At 48.5% G+C, this 26,841-nt stretch overlaps 1 protein-coding gene across 1 annotated transcript in view; it reads right to left on the bottom strand.

Moving 5' to 3' along the window:
• The window catches only part of WASF2 (WASP family member 2), a 33,871-nt gene extending 10,477 nt beyond the window's left edge, over nucleotides 1–23,394 (bottom strand). The window contains exons 1-4 of the mRNA XM_090056951.1: nucleotides 23,287–23,394; nucleotides 5,750–5,903; nucleotides 1,956–2,090; nucleotides 1,268–1,421 (exon numbers count right to left, since the gene is read on the bottom strand). Coding sequence (XP_089913077.1) covers nucleotides 1,268–1,421; nucleotides 1,956–2,090; nucleotides 5,750–5,879 — 419 coding nt within the window. The 5' untranslated portion in view covers nucleotides 5,880–5,903; nucleotides 23,287–23,394. The remainder of the gene's footprint in view (nucleotides 1–1,267; nucleotides 1,422–1,955; nucleotides 2,091–5,749; nucleotides 5,904–23,286) is intronic.
• Between the last annotated feature and the right edge of the window lie 3,447 nt (nucleotides 23,395–26,841).

The following is a 26,841-nucleotide window of genomic DNA, read 5'->3' as shown; positions in this document are numbered from 1 at the left end:
ACAAAAGGCCAGACATTTTACACTTGCTCCTCATCTCCTTCAGAACAGACAGCAGGCCTCTGGGTCTGACAGAAGCCACCCATTTCACCTGAGGCTTTGCAGCACAGTTTGCCTCTGGTTTGGATTTCTGCATCTGAAGTTCGGTGCAAGACCTCAGCTGTTCTGAATCATCACTAAGAGAACAGCACCTCTCTCACCTCCACTCTGCCCCTGTAAAATAGAACCTCCCCTCCCACTTTCTGTCGAGGCCTCCTCCTACTTCCTCTCTTCACGCCGCCCTTCTGCAGACAGCGTGGCTGCACAGCAAGGCTGATAAATACACCCCCAAGCGGACATGTCTCAAAGCTCTAGACAAAACTCCTATCAGAAAGCAGAGAAACTCTGGTGAAATTCTGCATCCTGCTCCCCCCACACCACAGCCTGTGCTCCTCTTACTTCCTCCAAGAGCACGCAGAGTCAAACCTTTCATGCAATTGCACATACTGTGATCTTTTGGCAAGTTCCTCCTTTCCCCTCACCCATATCCTGCTTTTTTTTTTCCCCCCTTCTTTTTGTAGAGAACCATCTTCTCTGCTGCAGAAACCCTAAATCAGAGCAGCAGCGTCCTTGAAACTCATGAGCACATACACACACTCCTACTTTGCAGTACGGCTGCATCCCGTGGAAGACAGCTGCCTCCAGCTATCTGTAATTACTTTTACCTGTTCAAAAGATATTTATGGAGGTGGACTACAGAAAAATTCGCATTCTGACCCCCTGCTCTGCAAGCATCGACAGGATGACATGACACAGCTAGATCATTATGGGGAAAGACTTCAGGCTGCTTATCTAGCCAGGTTCTAGGTTGCAACAGGCACCAGAGACCTGGCACAGAAAATATAGAAAGAAACCCCAAAATTTACAGGATCCTCTTGCACTGCTTATTTGGGCCCAACTTGGTCTGTAAGAAAGCTCTCAGAAAGGGGCATGGTTACTGAGAAGCATGACAACATGCATCATAAAGAACAACTAGGAAATATATGCAGTGCTATTCAGGGCTCTCCTCAGAAACAACACAAGGTAACCTAACATGTAGTTTCTAGTGGCATTTGTATGCCTGACCCCATAAGCAGAACTACAGAAAGCCCAAGGGGAGGGTAGAGACTGTCTGACACTCCAGCAGATTACTCTGCTTCCCATAGGAAACTGCACTTCTTGATGAGGTTGGATGATAACCTTGCTCCTTGAGCGATCACCTCATCTGGCTGCGGAGATGCTGCTGCCTTACCTGTAAGGCGAGAGGATGTTGAGGGGTGGAGGAGTATTGCAGGTGCTGTAGGTTTCAAGGACAGGAACTGGGAGAGATTCTCTGTCAAACAGCTTCTGGTCCTGAGTGGTAGAGCTTTTGAAGGCCTTCCTTGTGTTAATGCCTTGTAAGGACACTGTAGGGAAGCAGTAGAGAGAGAAAATGAAGGACACCTCCCCTTAAGCCATTGACACAGAAGATTAAGCTGCAATATCTGACTTCTGTTGTGGGGCTCAGCATGCTCAGCACTTTTTGGGGTCAGGTTTCCTTTTCCACAGCTCTCTTAGGAAGCCCAGCAACACTCTGACCCTATCTCCACCAAGAGCAGAGCCGGTTTAGCTATGGCTGTCAAGAAAGGTGCTGATGAGCTTTTAAAATCTCTGTAAACAGAGCTATGCTGCCATTTCATTTACTGACCAGACAGCCACTGTGTGTGGAGACTTGATAATGCCCAAGCCAGCAGAAGCAGACTGGTTTGGAACTCCTCCACATGCATGCAGCAAAGGGCTTTTCAAGGAGAGGAGGGAAGAATGCCTTTTTAGTGGAAGGGGGGGAAAAACCCACCCACGAGCCTCTAGCACTTAAAACAACTTCAAACTCATTCCAAGGCTGTGAACTCTGGGGCTCTTTAGCATGCGGGGGCTGCAAGCGCTGCGCTCCACTCCATTACCTTCTTCCTCTTTGGGATCCAGTTGAGTGACTTTGACTTGCAAGCGGTCAACTCTCTCGACCAGAGTGCTCACCCGAGAGGCAAAGGTGTTGGCCTGGGTAAAGAGCTCTCCAAAAATGTCTTCTGCAAATTTACCTGGAATATTAAAGCAGCTGCATTACACATCTGGGCTGCATTAGGCTTTTCAACCCCCTGCCCATGGTGCTCCCCAGCTCTCCCGATACTGTTCCCTACTACTAGCCAACCTGCTGCTGCTTCCCCATTAGCATTAGTGAGCCATTACTGGCATTTAAAAGAGCCACATTTGTTTTCAAATTTGTCAGTGCTGATATTAGCCTAGGAGGCGAGGCGCGGCGCAGCGAGGCACCGCTCCAGCTGAAGCTGACCCTTCTCAGGGATCTTTAAACAATAACGCAACACAATTGAGGCATACTTCTTAAGTTTTTATTAAAGTAATAAAGAAGGGCTGACACCAGTCAAGCTGACAGGATGTTGTATTACGCCGCGTCCAATTGGTCTACACTCCCTTTAGGGTTCTATCATGCTCCCGTTATTAGACAAGCAAATATAGTTAGATTTTATTGCTCCGTGGACCCTCCAAAGGCTCGCATATTACAAGCCACCACCCTGCAGTAGGGCCATCTCGAGGGTAATTGGTGCATATTTTTACAGTTCAGTGTTCTTTAGACCCTACATGCGAAATCCAGCTCCAGCTGCAGTCGCAGACAAGAGCACTGACCCTTTAGTTCCTTCAGGTGGCAGCATCTGAAAAATTGACGCTTTCAAGTTTATTTTAGATCAAAAAATATGTACGGTGACTTTTGCCAGAGTTGCTTGAACAGGGATGTTCCCTTAGTAAAATCTCTGCTGGGCTGCCGAGCCACTGGCTAGCAGCCTGCCACAACACACGTAATTAATAATTATCTGCCCTGTGCAAGCGCCTATAAGCCTGTCATGGAGTCCATTGTGCCCGGCATTGTATGAATAGAAGAAAATGGCTTTTGTCCTAAAGAGCTTGTCTTGCCCTTAGATTGCCAGAGACAACAGTTAGACACAGACGGGGGAGGACAAGGAAAAGAGAGACGTCTGGGCTGTTTTTGTTTTCTGTTTGTAAAGCACCTAACACAATTGCTTCTTGGTCCCTGACTGGGACTTTCAGGTACTACCTAATGGGGGTGGGGAGATAAAACCAGAGCATTGGTTATTAATGATTTAGTCACACCTGCTGCCCAACTGCTCCACCATCAGAAGCAGCACTCTGCCAGGCTCCTGCAGAACTGCAAGTCTCTAAACATTTCCTGCTAAGATTGGCAAAACAGAAGCCCAGAGGTAAGCTGCTAATAAGCAGTATGATTTTTAAAGAGCACTGAATAGCCAAGAGCTTCCCCCCTGAAGTCACTGGCAAATGTCAAACGCTGAGTACTTTTGAAAATCCCACTACACACTCCAGAAACTAAATAAAGATTTTTTTAGAGCCGAACTTCAAGCTCTTAAAAAAAAAAATTCAGCCCCTCATGCAACAAACCACGTGGGTAAAATGACAAGTGCATTTTAGGGGGGTGTTCAGTGTGGATCCTCAGTCAGCCCCGCACTCGGGGTTTCTATGCAAGTTGCTTAAAATAGGATTCTCCTCCCACTGTATATGAAGTTTTATGCAGGACACCGTCTCCTCCCTGGGCTAACTCAGAGGAGAGTATTTGTCGTCTCAGACCCAGGAGTCAGGGAGAGCTCATCACAATTGCCTTTTGTGAAGCATCCTCTCTATGCTACCTTGCTGTAAGAGGTCATACATTTTTGCAAAGGATGCCAGAACAGCACAGGCAAGGCTCACCTGTAGCATAATCTGACACACCTCACAGCAAAAAACCCCCCACAAAACTCAAAAAAGTTGCAATTTGCTTTCTGTTCTAATGAGAGCGGGAATGCCTTTTTAAATTTCCAAGGGAAAGGCTGCAAATGTTGGAAAAAACCTCGATGTTAGTTTTACAATGGTGAAAACTACACTTGAAACATAATATGTGGTATCACATGCACTGGTCTGTGTGTTTGGGGGTATGTTTATTCCCATACTTGCATAACTGTATCCACATAGGGATATCATATAAGAAAGATCCAGTACACACTTTTGTATTTCATGCGCTTTTGCGGGGGGGGGGGAACAGGGCAGCTTTCATTGTGTTAGCTACTCAGTTGCTTTAACTTGCAAAAAACATAACTTCTGAAATGATCTTTATAGTGTACTGGCAGGAAGACAGACTGATTTCATAGGTCTTCTCTAGTCCTTGCTTCTACAACATCATGGACCTGACAAAAATACGAAGATGACGAATGCAGTGGCTGTGATAGTAACGAAGTTACTGCGTTATGAATACCGTACAGGTTTTGCGTGCGTGTCTTTGTAAACAAGTTAGCGGGGTGATAGGCACAGCTGATTATATGACAGGTCTGTTGTCACTTCCTGAACCCACCCTTGATTACTCCGGTATTCAAGGCATGAGGAAGCAGTATGCTGACAACTAGAAGATGATCACTTGGTACAAACAACCCGCAGCGATCAGAGCAAATACCTTATTTAAAAGTATCATCTCCAGCCCTAGAGTAGGACTTAGGAGATGCTAGTTCCTCCTTCTTTGTTCCCCTCAAATTCAGTGATACACCCAAGTATTGCTGCCTCTGTGTGCTCTCTCTGCGTTTCCCCTACAGCACTCTCCTCGTTGTATCTGCAACTGGTCCAGCAGCTTGCACTCTCCAAACCCCAGAGCCAGGCTCCCTCGGTATCCTCCTCATAAAGGAACCAGGCTGTAATTTGGCTTCCAGCACTTTGCTGTCTCTGATGAGACTCGCAAAGAGATGCTTTGAATAGCTGAGATGCACGAAGAAGGTCTAAACCTCAGGGATCTCCCTGGTGCTCGTCACACCCGCTGCATGCCTCTTGGACCTGGATTAGCTCTGTCACTCTGCATTTGAGATTTGCACAGATTTACTGCCTGATCCCTCATGTCACACACTCACAGGGTGTTTTTTAAGAGAACCCTGATAATTACAGGACCTTCCCCAGTGTTGGATTGAGGGGTGGAAATAGACTGATCATGTCTGTGACTATGTAGACATTTTTAGTATCAGACACACTGCAAGGCCAACTGCAGACACAATGGCTCTTACCATTTATTTTTATTATAAGGCTTAGGCCCATGTTTTCACTCTGCCCATTGTAAGGCTATCGGTCAGCTCACTAGAGAGCCAAACCAGCTGTGGTTATGATTTGTGTTGTTGTTTGTCCGTGTAGCCTGCAAACTCCAATGCCCCGGAGGCAATTCTTAGTTTGAAGTGGCGACTTCGGGGCTTGTGAGGCAATAAATGTACTGCAGGCAGACAGGCTGGATTCTGCCTATGTGTTTTGATTACCTTTCATTAAAAATAAGAGGCTACTGCCACACTGTAGATTTAACACAGTCTAGCTACATTTAATAGCGCGTGCAATTACAGGCACATTCTCCAATGTAAGATACTGGCTGCTCGGAGAGCCTCCCATTTCACAAGCCTGAATGGCGCTCCATCCTTCCATCTGCAATTCTGCTGCAGTCCCTGAATCTCCTCCCCTCCCGTCCTCTCTTGGGTGGGGAAGTGGTGGGAGAAGAAGAAGAAACAAGCGGCTGATTTCCTTGGGAGAAGATTTTAGCATTACCCAGGGAGGGCAGTTGGGGGAGAAGCAGGAACGCAAGAGGAGGGAGGGAGCTAAATAAAGAGCGCTAACAGCTCCTGAGGGCAAGGCACAGGCTCGCCATGGTACTCACTCAGGCTGCCCAGCTGTCGGATGACATTTGCCAGGGTGATGTTGGTCATGCATTCCAGCTCGCTTCTAACGCTAGGCAACGTCTGACGGCACAGGTGCCTTGGCTCGATGTTCCTCGTTACTAACGGCATGGTGGACCCGCTTCAGGCAGTGCTCTGAAAGATGAAAAACAACCCAAAAAAGAAACAGGAAAGGATTACTCAACTGCAAATTCCAGGCACACCAGGCCCATGGCACTCGCTTTTCCTGCTCTGAAATGGCTTTATTTATAAGCCTGCTTTTCCCCTCCCTGCTCTTATAAAACTGGTTCTTCGAAAAGAAAGATCCCGCTGTTCTGCGGCTCGCAGGGGAGCCGCCGAGACCTGCTGGCTCAGGTGTGCGGGCGGCAGTGGAAAACTACCCACCTTTGCTGAGCAAGGAGCTGTTTACACAACTGCCGCTGCACCCTTCCTGCGGACAGGCTCGTTCCTGCACCAAAGCCGGCGAACGTCTGACGACAGCGCCAGAACCTTTGCTGCAACTCAGCCATTGTCTCGCCCAGAGGGTTGGCAGACCTTAAGCACATATTACACACCAACCCCATGGTCATATCCAGTCCCTCCTTCCTCAAGGGCAGAGCAGGCTCTCCCGAGACAACAGGAAATGCTTGCAGCTGACCAGGAAACTTTCTGGTGACTGTTCTTTATCCTGTAGGCTGTGCCCCTCTTCCCTTGGAAACTCCCTTTGGGGCCTAGGTTTATACTGAACCATTGTTTTAGTGTTTCAATAGCTGATCCTAACTGGTAGCTTTGTAAGGATTCAGGGCTGGAGCCCAACTCCAGGGGTGGGGAGGGAAGGGGAATATGAACCTTGATTTCTTGCAGCAGACAGACGGTGCTTCCAACCCTGACTTCCAGTGCATTTGACAATTTATGGACCACAAGGACTTTGGAGGGTTGCACTGCAGAAAGTGGTTTTCTGTGCCTGCCTGTTACCCTCCCAGTGCTTCCTAACAGCAAGATTTCCAGCAAGCACAGTCAGTCGTGGAGGTAACTGGCCTCTCTCACATCGACCCCATTCCCACAAGAGAATGAAACTTCACTCCCGAGTAAATGGGGCTCTGATGAGTATTTAGCTACATCTCCAAGCATCTTCAAACCAAGCAAAAGCAAATGTACTCCCAAGTTCTCAATGCATTTCAGAGAGAAAAATCTCTTTTTTCAGGTCAGAGGAGGAAGAGCCTTACAGATGCAGGCAACTCCCTTTGTAACGGGTATGCTGATCTGCTCACATTAGGTGTAAAAATAAAACAGGAAGCTAACAGCTTGGGGAACATGGCTTCCTGTCATCCACAGCAACAAACCAAGAACCATAAAAAAAAAAAAATCATCAGCTGTTTGCTCTTGACTTTGAGCCACCCTTTGATAGTTTCTGTGGCAGCTGGCAGCTTATCTCTGAGGTCCAGGAGTCCTTCCTGGATGCTTTTCTATCAGGGTGTTAAGAGGAAGGAGTGAGTATTATCTCTTGCTAATTACCTCACAAACCAGATTCTGAATTTCTAAATTTAATGCGTTAAGGCAGAGGAGTTCAAGATCCGGAGCCCTGCAGATGTGCCAGGTATGCAGAAACCTCTGGTACGGACCAGTGCAGTTTGTCATTTAACAGCACCGCTGAACTCTGTGGTGGGCAGGTCATTTGGTTTACTTGTCCTGGTGTAACGGAAAATGCCGAGACCCTGAAAACTTCACCAAGAGGTGATAAAGACTATCCAACTCTAAACCAAGAAAAGCAAGAGGTTCTAGTAAGAGGTCTGAGGTCTCGCCACTGGGAATCGCTGTGCCTGGGTGCTGCCAAAGTCACCCACACCTGCTGCAATATTTAAGTACCAAGTAAACTACAAAAAGATTTGCATTGCTCATTCTGAATCTCCTATATTTTATTTAAAATTCAAGCATGGGAGCATGTGTGCCCTGACCGCAAAGAGCTATCTCTGGACATCCCACACACCTACAATGGTCTGAGACCTTCCGATGCGTGGAACAGCCATCAGAAGTGAGACAGCCAGAGAACAAATGAACAGAAAAAGTGCAGAGAAAGACACCAAAGAAAAGACCGAATAAAAGAGAGAGAGAGAGAGAGATGGTGGCAACCATGCCTGTCAATAGCACGGTCAGGACCTAGGGATTACCACGCTGCTAATCCAAGAGCACATGTCACGAGAGAGGAGAGCAGACAACCAACAGTGATCTATTAGGAGCTGCTACCTTGAGTACACCACGCATTGGCAAACCCTAATCTGCACCAAGGGGTTAGAAACCAAAGTACCCAGCACCTGCCAGACCCATTTATTACTCTGATGCAGCACTGTCCACACTGGACCTGCCAACCCTGCTGCACAAGACCCGACCCAAATGAGATGAAGGCAGGGGGCAGAGCGCTCCATATGCCCACTACGCAGGCTGCAAAATTCGGTTTTTAGCCTCTGTGATTGTGAAGACAGCCTTTCTATTGTTGACTTGGAAGGCAAAAAAAAATTAAAAAGAGTGCTTCAGTTAACAGGCAGCCCTGGAGCCCCTAATGCCGCTCGGTTTCCCCAGGCTGCAGCAGGCTTGTCAGCTTCCATTGCTGCCATCCTGAGTCCCGGAGCCAGCACTGAAGCTGACAAGAATGAGATCAACTTCATTCTGCTGCTGTTGGGGAAAAAACTTGGCGGGGGGAGAAAACGGGGAACAAATAGCAGAACTGCAGAAGTGGGTGGTACAGCACTCAAAAGGAGAAGAAAAATGGGAGGGGGGTGGGGAAGGGAGGATGGGCATAGAAAGGATTGCAGAGCTGCACAAATGTCCCCTGCAGTTGCAGGAAGGGAGGCTGTAAAAAAAAATAAAATAAAAGTTTTCCCTTTCAATAGGATCAAAACACCAGGGACTTCAGCATTATCAGACATCAGACCGACTGGAATGGAAACTGGGACCTTGGAGCTGTTGTAGTGGTTGCTCCCTCCTACCCCCCACCAGCTCTGGGAAGAGGTGGCTCTTCCCTCCCCGCCAGATACTGCCTGGACATTGGGAACCCCCTTATCTGCCATATCGGTCTCCAAGAAATACGTAATAACCAAAAGCTAAACCCATCTTATCAGGGGTGTTGGTTGTAGCCGTGTTTGTCTACAGACCTAGGCAGACGAGGTTCTTTGGGTAGACGTGGTATCTTTTATTAGAGCAACTAAAGAGATGGAAAAAAATTGTTCTTTGCAAGCTTTTGGAAACAGGCACCCTTCTTCAGGCAGAGAGAGAGGCTGCTGGTGTGTGCGTGCTCTCCTGCCTAGAGCAGAAGCCCATATGCAAAAGGCAGGTCTGTGAAAATGTAAACGTGTAACCCATTTTATACAATTTTCAAGCCTGATGTGCAAGTAGGTGGGAAGAAGAGATTGATAAATTTGACTGGAAAAAAGGGAAGACAGGTGTATATGGAGAGCGGGATTCTGGGGAAGTTGGAAGGAGAAGAGAAGGTGGACTACACGTAAGCTACATGTAAAGAAAGGACAATATTAGAGTGTGGAGTAAGAAAGAAAGAATACGCTGCAGACAGGGCAAGGATAAATACAACGTGATGTCTAACAAAAAAAAGGAGACAGTGGGGTGTAACCAGGAAAGTAAAGTTCAAATAAGAGTGAGAACCTACTATTACGTTTTATTTTAAAAAAGTCATTAGGAAAGAACACTGATTAGCAAGATGCTACCAATGCATTCAGGACACAAAGAACTGCTTTTTTCTCTTTAAATTGCGGGCGCATGACAGCACAGCTATTTTCTACCCTGGCTAGTAGGATTAGTTGTCAGGCATTAGCAGGTGTCAAGTAAATGTTTCAGCCCTTGTATTATGTATGGATTTAGATATTTTGAGTCAAACCAATTAAACAAGGTTGAGATGCCAGAGCTCTGCTGAAAACCACCGTGTGCTTTTGTTTTTCAGTGTCTTAGTGTTGGTTCTGTTTATATGCCGTGGTTTTCAGGTGTGTGCTGTACTGCAGAAACCCACAGCAAGAATGCTTTATGGATCTAAAGCACCCACACCCTCCCGGTTGTGATATGAGCCGTAGTGGGATACCTAAAGTAATGAGGCATCATCTCCAGGGACACAAGATGCTTTGGAGCCAGAGACGGCTACAGGATATTGGAAAGAATACAAAGACAAGTACCAACCACATCTAAGAACAATCCCAGCGTCCCAGATGCTGCTCGTCACTTCTTCCAGCAGCAATATTAAATGGACTATCTATCAGGAGTACTGGACTGCTGCTGGTGTGGTTTTAAATGGGAGCCCTGATACTTGTCTGCCCAAATCCAAAGGAAACACTGCCTCAGTTTACATTTGGAAGGCCATCTTCAAAACTGCAACAGAATCAATGCTAAAAAATTACTTTAAAAAATTTTTTTTAAGCAATTGGTGACTAAGATCCTTTCACATGGTGAAATCGCCACCCACTTGATAATGGAAAATGGTATTTTTTCAAGCCCCACAAGAGGGCACACGACTGGGTTAAACCCAGACGAGGCTTTTTCTGAACAACCACAAAAAGCAAGGAGACTAGAGGCACCGGAGCTGTGAGCTTTGTCTCTCTCCTGCTTTGCTCGGGGCCATTTTTGCTTGACTGCACTACCCACTGCTCTTCCTAAAAATTTGCAGAGCGGAGCAGCAGACAACTCTGCTCTGGGAAACTCATTTACCACCCATGGATCCCTACCCGTCTCCCACCCAGCCCCATTATTTCATTTTCAAAGCTCACTATGAGCTGGCCCTCACAGTAATTCCCTTCCTTGCTCACTCCAGCCTTATCCCCCTTGCTTTTTTCCATAGCTGGAGAGGTGGCCCTCTTCTTCATCGTACCCTGCCAATCTGCAGCTTCCCCTTCTTAGCAACCAAATCTTCTCCTTGAATTCTTTTGGCTCTTTAATTCTGGGCTGACTTCAGCTGTGTTTCAAAAAAAAAAATAAATAAAACAGATCATTTCCTGTCATTAGCTAGTTAAAGCGGCCGAAGGAGAAATGCAACTCCTATTCCACCACGCTGCCTATAAAGCATGCTTAAATGAGGATGAGCATCTTGCTACCAAGATTTCTGGTCCGTGTGTACTTGCCGACTGGTACTCACAAATCCTGTAGACAGGGCTCTGCTACAGAGGATTTCACAGGAACTGCAGCACTGTGGCCTGAATTCAAAAAGGGTTGGTTTATGGATGCTGCCTGTCTACAAGCCCTTTGGGTAAAGCTACACCCCTATTTGTGGCCATTAAAAATAGAGCTGGGACAGTGAAATCTTGAGAACGAACAACTGTTGAGAGCAATAAGGGAGACGATGTGATTAGAAAATGTTAAGATGCACTGCAGTGACCCGCCAGGTTAACCATCACCTTTCCTACGGGAATTGTGTCAACAAAAGGAAGTCGGTGAAACAAGCCAGACCGAATCCATCTACCACGCAGCTGGGGTATGGAAAAATACCACCACTTGGCAGTGGAGAGCTCGGATGCTGTGGTCATCACCATGGTGCAGAGGAGGGAGAAGGGCTAAAAGCAAGTCACGTACAAGCCGCATACGCAAAAATTACTGCACAAATCCACTTTGCCGTGTTGCCTGGAAGATTTGGGGAGCTGTTTTGTCACCGAGCGACTAGCATAGCATTAATGGGAGTTACCAATCAAATTCCCCACAGTCAGTTAATGTGAGAAGTGACCTCTCTTCAGCAAGGGACCATCCGCACGTAAATTTGCACACCAGCCATAATCTCGCCTGTCACAATGCCTGGTGGAGCACAAAGCACCTGGGTGGACCCCGCACTTTTTTGAGGAATCTGCATTTTCAGTGCGTGGGGGTCACTGCTAACCCTCCCCTAACTATCTAACTAAAGTCTCTGCAGCAGGGTGGTGACAAACCTTCCTCTTGAACACGCACACACACAAAAAAGCCCAGCAAAGAGGAAGTGGCCTTCAGCTAAGCTCCTCGGAGAGCTGCCTTGGGAGTACCCACTGGTGGATTAGACACACCAGCAGGTTTGGGAATGAGGGAGGAAGGAGATAATCAGATCTGAAATTCCCATCAGTATGAAACGAGCCTTGCTCAGTGGCCTGCCAGCACAGGCTGACTGTTCTTTCTAATGCCTATCACAACACTGCTTTAAATTTCAAGCTTCTCTCAGCAGTCACTGCTCCCCCATCTAGCTGTAATGGCCAGAGAGAGACAGGCTTTTATGTAACCCCCAAAGGCTAGCAAAAAAAGCAGCAGCAACCACATGCACAGGAAGACTGGAGGGAGGAGGAGAGGGGGGAGAACCTGCAAAATTCAGCAGAAGGCTGTGCTGAGCGCTCAGGGCTGGATCCAAGCGCACAATGTGGCTAGAGGAGTAGGATGAAGCAATCAGCAATGCTGTTGTTACATGCGAAGAGAGGAGAGACCTAGCAATCAGTACTGCATCTGAGCAATAGGGAGTGAAATTATAGAGCAAACTGCCATGTGATGCCACAAACTATTCCGTTCCGCCAGCTGTAACAAGTACTCATTCCCAAAACCACGTCACGGGCTCATCTGTCATTAGCGGCCAAGCCTGCCAGCAGCTGAGCAAGAGTCAGTGGTGAAGGGCAGCTGCGGGGCTGCTTCCTTTCACAGAGGTCCACCAGCCTCGGGGGGTTTGTGTGGGCAAGTCCCCTGTGCAGGGGAAAGCATCCCCCGCCGGTGCTTACAGCTCATTAGGTACCGAAAGGTCGGTCCAGTCCTTCCACTCACCTGCCACCACACAAAGGCTTCCCTGGAGCAAGATCCAAGGTCTGCCCCAATCAGATAACTGCCCTGAAGATGTACGAACATGGTTACGTGGGGGGTGGGGGGCACCTCCATCATCGATTCAGGAAATTCAGAAAAGGGATCCTGAAGCCTTATGAAAAAGGCAGTGCTGGAGAGAGGCTGGCTGCAAGCAGGGGGGTAAGAACAGGCGCGGAGGCTTACTGAGACCTCAAATCCAGGTGCAGCAGACAAGCAACTCCATCAGGGGCCCTGGATTGCCTGTCTCCCAAAGCCGATTTGCTCCATTTCCAAAGTGACATCTTGGATTTTTAGCCCTCCCTTTTGAAACTGCCAGCTCCGCAAACCCATAAAAGGAATATGAAAGCCAAGCTAGGTTTTTTTTCTGGCTTCTGCATCCTCAGCACTTATTGCCTTCAAGGGGATCGCCCAGTTGTGACCGAGAATTTGGCTTTAGCTCTGCTGATGTTGAGCGAGGCAGACTAGAAGGCAGCTTATTCCTCCGGAGCTGGGTCAGCTCTACACAGAGACAGAGAAAGACAGCATTTCCACCCGGGCATTTGAGAGCAGAATCCTGTTCTCCATTCATTTCGTTAGAAAATAAGTTAAAAAAAAAAAAGTCACTTGGTGACTCTGGCCCTTGAAATAATACAGACAGAACTGATGCAGTTAAATGAATCTCTGAAGGGGAGTGACCAGAGAAAGCCAGTTAGGCACAATTAAGAACAGCTGTCACAAATGTTTGATTTTCAGAAGAGAGAGCCAGTGGGGAAAGCGGTTTTTAATCTTGCAGGAACTCAGGGGAGGAAGGTTTCAAGGTCCCTGGCACACAGAGGTACACCAGGAGAGGGAGATTTGGCTACTGAGCAACAAAAGCTCTTTGCTGTTGTCCACGGGAAACCGGCAAAGGAGTTTTTAAGTCCCTCCCCAGTTTTGCAAAGGAAACAAGGTTACTAGTGATGCTACAAGACAGAATTGCTGGGTCCAGATACTGCAGGTACATTTAGACTGTTCAACCAAAAGAAGAAATATCACCTTGGATGCTCAGATATTACAATTATGTGGAGGAAAAGACTGAACAAGGACTGGCAGGAGACTCAAGGATCTTACAGGTTTGAGTCGCATTTCCCCAAGATCTGAACTTAATATTATTTGCATCTGATGGGTGTTCAAGGACATACATTAAATGATTTAGTCTCGATGCGTTCCTAGTAGATCAGAGTCCTCAGGAGAGTGGCTAGCACCACGTTTGGCTTCTGTGACAAACCTCAGGAGACAGACCAGGGACTGAAGGGGCCAAGAAGATTATTGTTCTCAGCCCAAGAGCTGGTCAGGACTGAAGTTCACTCTGTTGCTACGCCTGCAGCACCACAGCTCTGGGTAACACAGAAGACCTCAGTCTCTAGGGCTCTATACTAGCATTTTCTACCGGCACTCAGTTCACTTCAATTACTCATTTTCTAGGCAACACATTTTCAATTAGCTACTTGATTAACTTTATTTCTATTTCACAAGTATCAATACCCCAGCTCCACGACACTCTTGCACAAATGCCTGCGTAGAAGCACAGGCAAAGATCTGCAAATGGTGCACGTCCGCAAAGGCATGCGCCACTAAAGAGCTCATTCCCGAGCTGAATCGGTGCTAATGAGGATAGCATGTTTTCCTCCTCTCTCGTGCCCCCTCTCCAACAGGAAAAGGGGCTCCCGTTTATCTGTAATGAAACATTCACTGTGCTTTTCTGAAGTGCCACTCTCCCATCGCTCTGGCATGGATTCAGGATAGAACAGGACACTGATGGGAACAAGCTTTCTAAAAAAAACACAAACTTACTTTTGAAGCCGAGACAGATTTTGAGACATACTTCCCCACAAAAACCCCTCTGATTTCTCATTTGAAACCATACAGCTCAACTGCTCTTTCATTTTCCACTCACGCCTAGATAATTATATCACAGCAATGAGTGCCCCCACCCTTCTGCTGCACTTGGGGAATACTGGAAAGATAAGTCTTTTCTTAATTATTAAATGTAAATAGCTCATTAAATATAATCCAATTACTTTAATTGTAAGAAAAGGAAGTAATTACAATATGTACATGTATTCTTGCCTGAACAGTTTTAATATCTTAAATTAATCTTTGCAGTGTTAATATTTTAAGTTAAACTTTGACACTGCAAAATGAGGGAGTTGATGTCTTTTTCTTAAGTGTTATTTATATCTGTTGGGATTCCCATCATCAACAGTTTTGGAGGTTCATCCAAGTGAAACAGTTTGTGAAGAACATCTAGGTAATGTCCAAAGAGGATGCAGGTTTACTGCAATTAAGAAAAAAATTAATACGCAAGATGTTGTGTGAAGGCATAAACACGGTTTATTAGACTGCACGACTAAAAGCTGAAGAAAGCGCAAAGATGTCTGGTGAGAGAGACCAATGATAGGAGCCATTACAAACTCAGCATTTGCTCTTTTGCAAAAGGGCCCCAAACTTTCAGACACCTGCTTAGCTCTACTACTGTGCATAGTGCTATCTTGTCTCTCTCCAAGCTAACAATACCCGAGAGCTGTGGAAGGAGAGGAAGAGAGGGGCTGCCGTCCACTTGGAAAGCCTGGAATTTAGCGAGAAAGCAAATAACATGGCGATGACTTCTTTTGGGAGATTCCCGACAGTAAAAGCTTTCCCCGGCTGGGAGGCGCAGGTTAGACTACATACCAGCCATTGACCCACTGACCAAGTTTAAATGGTCTCTATTCTCAATATCCCTACCCTCAACCCTTTGCATCGAGGCAGAGAATTTTTCCCTTGCATGGGTGTCGACACCTCCCAGGTTCCCACGACCACTACATTCACTTCCAGTGTCTGCTCAAGTTATGCATTCATTGCTCAGTCACCCTTCATAGGAATCGTTACCAGTTTAAGCTTATGGATTAAGTAGGGCGCTTGCACCCAAAAGCTTGCAAAGAGCAATTTTTCCAACTACTTAGTTGGTCTAATAAAAAGACATCACCTTCACCCAAAGAACCTTGCCTGGACTAGGACAACATCTTCAAACTGAGGAACAAGTGAAGTCAGATACCCTCTGCCATCCCATAGGGACAGCTAAATTAATAGTGAAATGCATGGAATATATTTAGACTAATGCACTGTTACAGGGAAACTCTCATATTCCAAAATCTTAAAGAATTTGGAAACCAGATAGCAATACGGCAGCCATCTCAAACAACTTCAGCCATCTGGGTGTGTTCTACTGTGAAGGGCAATGCAAAGATGCTAAGCAGGACAGCAGAGATGAGAGTCCTTCACTGTTTCCAGAAAACAACCAATACCTTCAGCAGCTAAAAAAGAGAAGGAACCAGGGGGTTGAATGCATCCTGAAGAAGGACCATGCTGCTAAACTGAGGCCTTGCCTCTGCTACACAACACGCTTTGCTTGCTCAAATTAGCCAACTGGAGATGAATTCCCAGAGATGGTTCATCACTCCCGTAAAAAGTGACACACCCAAGGGCCTAACTTTCACAAGGGTTTTACCACGAGTTTGCAAATGTAAGGTTTTATTGTGGTGGTGGTTATGAAAACAAAGACAGGGGCTGGTCTCCTATTCTAACCACTGGTTGAACCTTCTTAATACAGACTCTGATTTTGGAACTCGTTTCCTCCCTTGGTTTCTGCGAAGCCAGGCTCAATGGCCTTTGGACAGTGTTGGCAAAACCAGCTGTTTTAATCAGGCTTTTCTGGATTGGAAGGGCGGGGTCACAGAGGTGATGATGAGCAGCGATTAGGACTCAAGGGAAATGGCTGGGGACTCTCCAGTTGGCAATGGGATAAACTCTTGGTTTAATTGTTGCTGTTCAAGTTTTACATGGGCCAAGACTCAATGCTAAGTGCACCCTCCTCTACTCCAAGTTCTGGGTCTTCAGCTCTAAAGAGTCAGAGCTATACTTTTTTTAAAGACTTGAAACCACGATTTGCCAGAACTGGTATTTTCATGAGGAACAGAGACTAGATTTATCAGGGCTGCTCCGAATACAAATCTTTCAGCACCTGTTCAACACCTGCCACACGTTCCATCACCTACAGCCGCTTCACCGAGATCTCTCGTGTAAAGCCAGACCCCAGAAGCAATGTCCTTGACATAATGTTGAATTCTCAAGAGACCAAACTGCTCTTCTGTACAAATGGGCTGATTACAGGGTTTTTAATTTAGCCTCCACAGAGGAAGTGGCCAGTTATTTCATGCTGTCCCAGACAGAAGGTAAAGGTTTTACACAAGCTGTGTTTATAGCAACAGTGCCTTTCTCCTGCAAAGGATCAGACAGGCAGCTGCTGGTATTGTTAGGACAGGATTTGGGTGTGGGCATGCTTCTCTGCTTTTCTGCAGCTGTAAAACCCAAACTGGGAGAGTGTGGGCTCTCTTACACCACACAAAAGCAGGGTGTGTGCGAAGGGGACTCTCACTTCTGCTCTGGCAGCGACTCAAGTGACAGTTTGCTGGGCTAAGGGGTGGTCGTGGCACTTTCACCCATCCATTCAGCCGGGGTTGCCGTTCCCCCTCCCTCTCAATTAAGTCCTATTTTTTGCACTCCATGCATGAAAGTACAGCTACACCAATACAGCGGCTATTGTGGCTGATAGCCTCCTCTGAATGCCACTTAAAGCCCTTCAGTGCAGAGCTGCCTGAAAGGAAAGCACCATTCATTCCTCCAAGCAATAGAAAAGAACTTTGCTAGACGGAGACTTAAAGCAGGACTCTGAGAAGTAGAAAAAGGCAATTACTGAGAGAGGAAAACACAAGAAATTAAACACACTCGAGCCTGTTGATCGTAATATAATAGGCCAACAATGTGCTTAGCCAGACCCTAGAGCATGCAAACAATTTATGCAGGGCTGCTATGAAATCAGTGACATCAGCCCCACTGGCCATCGCAGAATAGAACCGAGGTTTCCATTAGCAATTCTAAACAGCCCGATTGTGGGAGATTCAGGACCAAACAGTCTGGAGTTGTTCTTTCCTTTTGAGTGCTCTCGTGGAAGGGAGAGCAGGCAAGGGCCTGCAAGGAGCCTGCTTCCTGCTTCTTCTCCCCACCCCACATTCACCATCTGAAAACACTTTGCATCCCCCCATGCCTGAAGAAGGGTGTTTGTGCCCGAAAGCCTGCAAAGAACAATTTTTCCAGCTATTTAGTTGGTCTAATAAAAGATACCACATTTACCCAAAGAACCTTGCATCTCTCTAGGTATTTACCTCCCCTTCTACAGTTTGGTCTGTCCAAGGCACCACGGGCTGGCAGCTCGCAGCATTCTCTGACCAATAATTAACTGCTCGTGCATTCTGTCCTTCTCCTTCATTTTGCTTTACAAAAGGAAGGCAAGAACCATTAGCTCAGTTTTACAGACAGGGAGGTAGAGGCAAAGAAGAGTTAAGTGACTCGTCTGAAGTCACGTGGAGAGCCAGTTGCTAAGCCCAGAAGCTAAATCTTGGTTGCAGCCCTGCACCGTAACCACCTGCCCTGGAGAAAGGACATTTCCATCGCAAATCAATCTGTGCAGAGAAAAGGAAGGTCCTTCATTTCACAAAGGAATTGTTCGAGCAAATGTATTGCCATCCAGCAGGGAAATGACATGTTTCCCTGCACTAAATCAGCACCTTCCATGATGATGATTACCTGGCTATACCAAACAGCCTATCGGAAAAGCTCAGCTGTAGTTAGATGCTTTCCAGCAAAAGCTAAATAAGCCAGAGCCCATTTATATTTGATTTAGAGCAACTTGATAGATCAATGCATTTTAGTGGGAATCTCCTTTACACATTTGCCATCCAATTCTGTACTGAGGGCCGTCTCCAGCAACAGTGGCTGGCCCTCGCCTTCAGAACGGCAGGTAATGGATGCCTGCAAAACGCAGCCGAAATGATGGGCTTAGGGCAGACCTCACATACAGGAGGGGAAGCGTGGGGGTGAGCCACAACAGAATGGCATAGTTCTTTGATAGCAAAGCAACAATGCTTACCGTGTATAAACCCGGCCTGTCTGCACACTTCAAAGGGCAGCAATATCACTAGAAACAGAAGACATGGCACAGAACCACTATGGCCAAATACTAGTGACTGGACATATGGAAATGTCAAGGGGAAGTTAAAAAGCATCAGTGAAGCCTAGAGTCACCTTGCATATCTGCAGACACCCATTTCTGCTGCAAGCTCCAAGACCAGCAAGTCCCCTGGGAGAGCCCCTCCTTGCAAGGGGCAGGGAAGAGGAAGGTCTGTTATTAGTAGTACCGGGCTGGAAAGCTTTGCTACAATTTCAAGAATTAGGGGTGGGATCTTAGGAAACTATTTTTTAAGCTGGACCACAACATCAATAGAGCACTCTGCGTTTAGATGCGATTAACACACTGCACTGCCCATACATTGCATGCCTTGACCAAACGTGACTTGGGCTCGTATTTCGGCTTTTCTGGGCGGGGTGCTGCCCCTTCTAATTCCAGAGGAAAAACTACAGAGTTCCCCAAGGAATAAAAATCTTGGCTAAAGCTGGGTGACACTACCATCCTGTAACCTAGAGAAACACGTTAGCACACTCTTTTTGCATTACAATCTGCTGAGACTGGATCAGCAGTGTCAGATTTAAACAGCTATTCACCCCTTGGAAAATTAAATATACCAAGCATTTTTTTCCCTCTATTAAATTGAGTTGCAAGAACTCTAAGAGGAAGTAAACTTCAGCAGGGTGGCTCTGCTCTGAGCATTAATTTGCTTATTAATCATCAACAGCTCCAGCACAGATTTATAATGTACACTTCTAATATGCATGTGGTCATAACCAATGACCTGATCCTGCAGAGAGCTATCACTGCGCACAGTGCTCGTGGCTACAAGCAGCTCCACTAAAAGAAAGAAGATGGCTAATGTTTGAAAGCACCAAAAGTTCCTTCTCTACTGGAGAACAGCTGCATTTTGCTTGTGTAACTAGAGATAAAGGACACCGAATGAGCCACAAACTGTATTTTATGAGTTTTGTACACATGATTGCATAACTGATCATATAACATACCATGCTGCATTTGCCTTACTTCTTGTCTTCCTCCCTTAAAGAAAAAACAGAAATTATCAAGTCTCCTGAGAGAGACAAAATGCAGAATGGATTTTTGTTTTAGTTTTTCCATTGTGCATCCCCCTTGCACTTAATGGCATTTGTACAGGCACTGTGTAAGATTTTTAAAAAAGGCCCAAAGCCTGTCTTTGCCATTCTTGGCTCTCATGAAAATACTTTAGCAAAATATGCTTTGCTGAATCCTGAAGTGTCTCTGTGTAATGGAGGCCCAAGGAAGTCTAAAAGCTTTTACCTGAAACAGGCAACCAAGAGACAGGAAAACACCTACTTGACTCCTCCAAGCTACCCACCTTCCATGTGTGCAGGACTGTTCCTCGCAGTGTGGTTTGCTCGGCTGTGTTCTTGGGGCTAAAAGTTTAAATTATGCCTAATTACAATGAACTGAAAACCTCAGATAAAAAAAAATAAAAAAATTCAGGAACCAAACATGATTCCAAAAAGCCGTGTGGAAAAGGCTAGCTAGAATCATTAAAAGACAGAATTTTTAAGCTGTAAACTTACCCAACCACAAGCTGTCAACCAAAAAAATCTTACCTGACTTTTGTGGCAACATTAAACCTATGCATCTCCTTCAATTTCCTCCTCCACCCTCAAAAGTCACTAGACCTGGAATCAACCAAACTGGCCATTAAAAAAGACGAGCTTTAAAAGTCTTCACGTCTCTACCTACACCACAAGATTACCCAAGCTTTGTGAATGAATCAATTCCTCCTAGGCTGGCCCTGAAGAATAAGTCACACTTAAAATATGCCAGAAAACTGGGTTGGCAATTATGTGTAAGGATTTTCTTCTCAATGAGACTCACTGACCAATGAGTCACTACTCATGAAAGTGTTCTCAACTGTAAGCTTCAAGATATGTTTTCTGTATTTGGCACACAATATATTTCCTAGAGATGTGGGTATAAAATCTGGCTTAACAGAACATTACTACTAATTCAGGCCTTTTGCCAAAAATTTGTCAATAGTTTCATGGCTGTCTACTGCTTATTAAGACTTTTTTTTTTTTTAAATACAGCTGCACTCTGCATCAGTACTATTACCCAAAGCCCGCCTGCCTTTTTCTTCAACTCTTATTCTAGCACACTTTCCATTATTGTGAATGTTCTGGACACCTGTACATATCTGAGCTTAGGAAGTTCACCAAAAACTTATCATGGCAAAGGGCAAATGAATGGTGAGTGGAGGTCCACCTTGAAGTTTCAAGGACAACTCAGCTTCCCCAGGTTGTACCAGTTTCATTGAATCACAGAAAATTTGGGGTGGGGGGAGCTCAGGAGGTCACATCTAGTCCAACCCCCTTGCTCCAAGCAGGGCCAGCCCCAACAACAACATTATCTCAGCCAAAGCATTCACTGCCGCTAACCAGATTCAGAAGGAAAAGGCGGTGGTGAAACTGCCCGGCGTGTTGTTCATGTCACCTGCGGGCGCTTGGAAAGACCCTGGCCAGTAGAAGTGGTACCGGACCCAGTGTATGCAGGCTCCAGTCTTAGCTACATAATTAATAACAGGCATGATAAATTTAAAAAATGATCAAGACAAGGCATGTTGCTGAATTTCCTCATGGTAAAACTGAGGTGGCCCGGTCTTCACTTCAGGATAGGTAATGCCCATTGGTTACTCTGAGGCACATATGTACACAAAAAAACTAACCATAGTGAAGCAGGGCCTCAGAAAGATTTGCAGTCCATTCACCCTGGAAGATTATTTTCTGTAGCTTCCACCCACTCAGCATGGCACTCACACCCTCTTGTTTTTGGCTAGGTTAAACCCTAAAGTTGATGAGCCTGCTATAGTCCTGGCAGGGAGAACAAAGGCTTTGGAGTCAAAAAAACCCCCTCAAACCCAACCCAACACATAAAAACAACTCATAGTAGAAAACTCATGCTTTTGAATGCAGAGGTCCCAGGTTCAATCCCGGCTGCTGACAACACACTCAGGTACTGCCTTCCAAGTGCTGGCTCACACAAGGATTTGGATTAGGTTGACCTCTGCACCTTAGGTCCAGCTTTCCCACTCACAGCATTACCATTTTCAATAAAAACTCTCTCTCAAAAAAGCAAAAAATAAAAGCATAAAATCTGCAGAAGCATCTGACCTGCTCAGTCCTTTCACCAGGTAAAGCTTTACCATTGATTGCGAGTCTGCAATTTATCAGATTTTCCAAGTCATACTATAAAGATATCATCGGCGTTTAAATTTGATTTTTTTTAAAACACAAAATGGAAGAGGATAACTTAAATACAAGACGAAACCCGCACAAACAAAATTCAGACTACTCGATACAGAACTTCTGCTGAACCAAAAATCCTAACACTGAACACGTTCATTCGAGCAGCTTTTAATAACCACCAGCTCTGCAGGCATTTCAAACCAGCGCAAGACATTTAGGCCTTTTTCCTTCCTCATTTGGCAAATACTGTGCAAGCATGCACACTTAAATACTGCCCATTAAGGAACACATCTTGTGTCAGTTCTACTGCAAGGCAGGGCCTTTGTTCTTCTCTGGCCCTGGCACATCTTTCACTTTCAACTTTTCCCCCTTCTCGCAAGGCTTCCTGCTCTTAGGGATGTCATACAAGCGTAAGGAGCACAAAGGGCTTGACAAATTACAGCCCTGTCCCCAGCAGAAACATTTTCTAAAAGCTCCTCCTTGCTGCTAACATCTCCTCTGATGCCTGGGATAGCGGGAGCCTTGCAGCACGTAGGTCACCAACACTTTTAACACCCCGGGAAACAAACCTGCTCTTGGCATTTTAAAGTGGCATCAAAAACTGCTAGCCACCCACCTCTGCGTGAGGGTGAGCAGGGCTGAGGATATTACTGAGTCACTTCCACCCCAGGCAACAGTACAAACTTTGAGAAAACTTCCCTGATATCAGAGCAGGGCCCAAGGGCGGATGGCCAGGACCGGGAAGTGCTGCAACTTCCCCGAGCCCGAAGGGATTCAGGGCTCATGCCCTCCAAGTTCTGCTTGAAGGCAGGCCCAAGGACACAAGGGAGACGACCCCCGGCAGGGACAGGGGGTCAGCGTAGGGCAAGGTGCCCGCCCCGCCCCGCCCCGTGACACAGGGCCCATGTGCTCTCGCTGTCCCCTGGCACTGCTGTGGGCAGGGCACAGCACAGCCCCCACCCCATGCACCTCTGCCATAACACCCCCCACAACCCCAAGGGGGGGACGACACGCACGCAGCCCCACAACCCCACGGGGGGGGGGACACGCACGCAGCCCCACAACCCCAAGGGGGCGGGACACGCACGCAGCCCCACAACCCCAAGGGGGCGGGACACGCACGCAGCCCCACAACCCCAAGGGGGCGGGACACGCACGCAGCCCCACAACCCCAAGGGGGGGGGACACGCACGCAGCCCCACAACCCCAAGGGGGGGGGGACACGCACGCAGCCCCACAACCCCAAGGGGGGGGACACGCACGCAGCCCCACAACCCCAAGGGGGGGGGACACGCACGCAGCCCCACAACCCCAAGGGGGGGCATAATCCCATAAACCGGGGGGGGGCAGTCCCAGCTTCGCCCAGGACACCCCGGGGTGGGCCCCCCCCCGGTCTCTATGTGGCAGGAACGGCCCCCCAGGCCCGTGGCTCCCTATGTGGCAGCGGCCTGGAGCCCGGCTGTCCGCCCGCCGCGCGCTCGCTCACCCACGCCTGGAGCCCCGTCTCGGCCGCCGCCGCTACCCCCGGGGCGGGCCGCCCCCGCCGGCCGCCATTCCGCGACTCCCCTCCCGCCCGCCCGGCCCGGCGCGGCCCTGCCCCGCCTCCCCGAGCACCGGCGCGCCGTCCCATTGGCTCCCCGTCTGCCTCTCCCTGCACCCCATTGGCTGCTGGCTGCCGCCTGTCAAAGCCGCCGCGCTGCGCCGCTTGCGTACGACGCTAGCGCAACGCCGGGGCCGCACCCAAGCGGGCGACGCAAACAGAGTAAACAAGGGGGAACGTACCACCCGCGGGGCGGGGAGGGGAAGCGAAGCATGGCTGCTCGGGCGGGGGGGAGAAACCCAAGGCCAGAACTTGACGGAAATGGCCATGTGTCTTCTTTGGATGCCATTGGGCTGCCTTGTTTTTCTTTTTTTTAGGGAACGGTGGGCATTTCCAGGGCTGACCCACCCCTCATTTGGCATTGGTCTCGCCCTACCCGCTCGGCTCGTGAACTCTGAGGAAGGGTCCACTTCGGGAAAAAAAAGGGGGCGGCAGATACTAGTAGAGAGAAGGGCCCAAGTGGAAACGAGAGCGGGGGTGGAGCTGGGGCCTTCCGGCAGGGGGCGGAGCAGAGGCGGGCGGTGCCTGTTTAACCCCTGTAGTGCCGCAGCCTCACCTACCTGCCACTTCCGGATTAAGAGGCACAACTAGCTGGGCAAGGAAATGGGCATAAGTGACATCAGCAGCATAGACCACAGGCATCCATCTGCTCAGTCCAAGAGGGATGGGGTGCCATTGCAAATACATTATAATTAATTCACTAAGTGCCACCCTACATCTTCTGCATTGCTCAGGTGGGGTTCCCCCCCACAAATCCCAGTATATGCCCTTTGCAATGCTGCAGGGACGCACGGCAGGCAAGAGTGGTGCGGGCGCTCCTATTTGCACCGATGGCACACACGTAAGAGCAAACTCCCCGATTCCCTCCCGGCCCTAGGGGAAGTTAGAGCGATCCCCAGGCTACTCTAAGCTGTGCCAGCTGGAGATGGATCAGGCACTAGCCAGAGTGCACCATAGCCCACCTACTTCCCCCTTGCGTTTCTACGTGCCACAGGAAGCTGGCTGTGCTGGGGACATGGGGACCCCACTCGGCCACCTTGCCAGGCTCCAGCTGGAGGGGAAGGGGGTGGGGTGGGGTGGGGAAAGCAGCTCGTCCTCACTCCACTTTATGTGCAGCACAAAGAGAACAGCTCAGAGTCCCCTTCCTGGACCCCCCGCCCCCGGCGCCTGCATACGAGACACCTGCCACCCCAGCCACGTGCAAGGCCCATGCAGCTCTCCTTCTCCCCTCCTGCAACGCAGCGCCTCACAGGGCTGCCGCAGCAAAGGCCAACGAGGAACGGCTCAGCAGCTGAACTGCAGCAACTGGGTCAGCGAACATCTTCTGGGCTGAAGGTCACGCTCATCTTAATCGGCACCTGCCAATCTACCACTGCTCCCTAACCGCATCCCATCTCCCCCTCCCTCTTCCCTGGGGCCTGCCTTTAGCTCTCATCTTGAAATAATCAGAACTAATTACTTGGCTCCGCCCCTCCACATACTCCTCCCATCAGCACCAGTGATGCTCAAGCAGGGTGCCTGGGATCCTCTCCGGGTGCAACACAGTATGAACACTGCCAGGTTATCGATTCAGGAGATAAACCCGAAGGTTTCAAATAGGAATCCACAGCTGGGGTCTTTCTGAGCGCTTTGCCACAGGAAAAAAAATGCTCGTGTTATTTTTCTGTAGTCCAAAAAAAACCCAAACCAGAGTGAAAGCTAAGAGCTGGCATTTTCCAAGGGGACCTCGAGTCTATGCAGGGGTGCCTCGAATCTAACGAGGTTGGGAGCAACGGCTCTACGCTCTCCCCCTGCAGAAGCCCCTTGCCCGCTGCCCTGCACCTCTCGCTGATGCTAACAGGCTCACACAGCTGCAAGGCGCAGCCTGTGCCCCGACAGGAAGGTGCTGGAGGTTTTGGACTCCAGGTTTTCCTCGCTGCCAGTTCACTCGAAGAGGATTTGCTTCTCTCTCTCTAGGTGTCACAGCCTCGAGGGAGCCACCTAATCTGTGTCTGCACTGCAACCTTTATCTCAAGGGGTGTGCGTGCTTGCACGCACACATGTGTCTCAGTTTAGCCCTCCTGAATATGTGCTATGCTGCAGTATCCCAGGCAGCTCCCTGACACTTATTTCTCTCCTGGAAAGGATCTCATCACCTGCCAATTGCCTTTCTGTATTTTCTGCCTGTAAATGATCCTCTGGCTGCGCTGCCCTGCAGACCGCCAAGGTGACTAGCCGAGCAGCTGGCGCTGGGGGGAGGGGGGGAGATATGATGGAGGCTTTTCCATGACACGCTGCTTTCATGGTGAACTTCAGTCCTGAGCTTATGCTCCTTTTTTCTATCCTTCCCCAGTGCTGCAATCTCATTATGTTAAGCCCGTGGGTCGTGCCTGTCAAAATGTTAGTGCCAACCGCTGATGGGGGGCAGCAGATGAGCAGGGGCCTGCGGACCAAATGATGCCCTCTGGAACGAAGATGCTTGATCTCAGGGAGCTAAGATCAAGCCACTGCCCTTTTGGACTCGGGAGGACTCACTGTGCCATCAGACTGCAACTCTGTGCAGAGCTGACCACGTGCTCGGAGCTGTACGGGATGATCTCTTCACGGCACTGCAGCATAATGGCAGCCCGTGTTGATAGGCAACTGCTTCGGTGCTAACAGCAGCGGTGGTGTTGCAGCACATCCGAGTACATCCCCGCTACCCAAACAACACGGAGGGTCTCTAGGAATGGGGAGGCTTGCTCACCCCTAGCCCAGCACACACCCAGAATTTCGGACAGGTTTGCCCAGCCTGCATTGGAGCCTGTGCCGCTGCATCGCTAATCCCCAGGCAGGCTAGGTACGTGCTGCAGTCTAACCCGGGACTGCACGGTTGCCCTGCCTTAGGAGGGGTTCACGGAGCCGCGCACCCTCCAACCGAGATGCGCACGCAGATTGCTACTGGCTTTGGGAAACGGAGGCAACGGGCAGGGATTTGCACCTGGCCTTGGCCTCGCCATTCAGAGCAACGCCTCCGGGTCCGAGCACGTGTTCACATGCCGGGCTCCGACCCGGACCAAAGCTGAAGGGATGCGGGGACCGAAGAGCATCAAGTAAAGCCGGCCTGTCGAGTTGATTGATCTGCTTTGTGAAGACAGAGTAGTGGTGCAGTGCTGTGCGTTGGGGGCGGATGTGAAATCCTGCCTGTGAGATTCAGCGGTCCCTTGGTTTTCCCAGCCAGCTGCTCACTTGTGCCGTGTGGAGGAGAGCTCTGCTTACATTTCTCATTCTGATAAGCTGCAAAGGAGGTCTGCGAAGCGCTAGCTCATCACGCCATCAGCACTTTACGGACACGAAAACAGGCCCATTCTTCAAAAGGGGCTCAACTCAGCGACCGAAGCCTCCAGGATCCCGAAATGACTTCTTTTGCAGGGAGGCCGGGTAGCCTCGTGGTGACGGAGCAGGGCTGGGAGCTGGGAGCAG

Source organism: Crocodylus siamensis, chromosome 7, assembly GCF_052110815.1.
Source record: "Crocodylus siamensis isolate JL-2025a chromosome 7, ASM5211081v1, whole genome shotgun sequence".
NCBI lineage: Eukaryota > Metazoa > Chordata > Crocodylia > Crocodylidae > Crocodylus > Crocodylus siamensis.
This window is presented reverse-complemented; position numbering and strand designations above follow the sequence as displayed.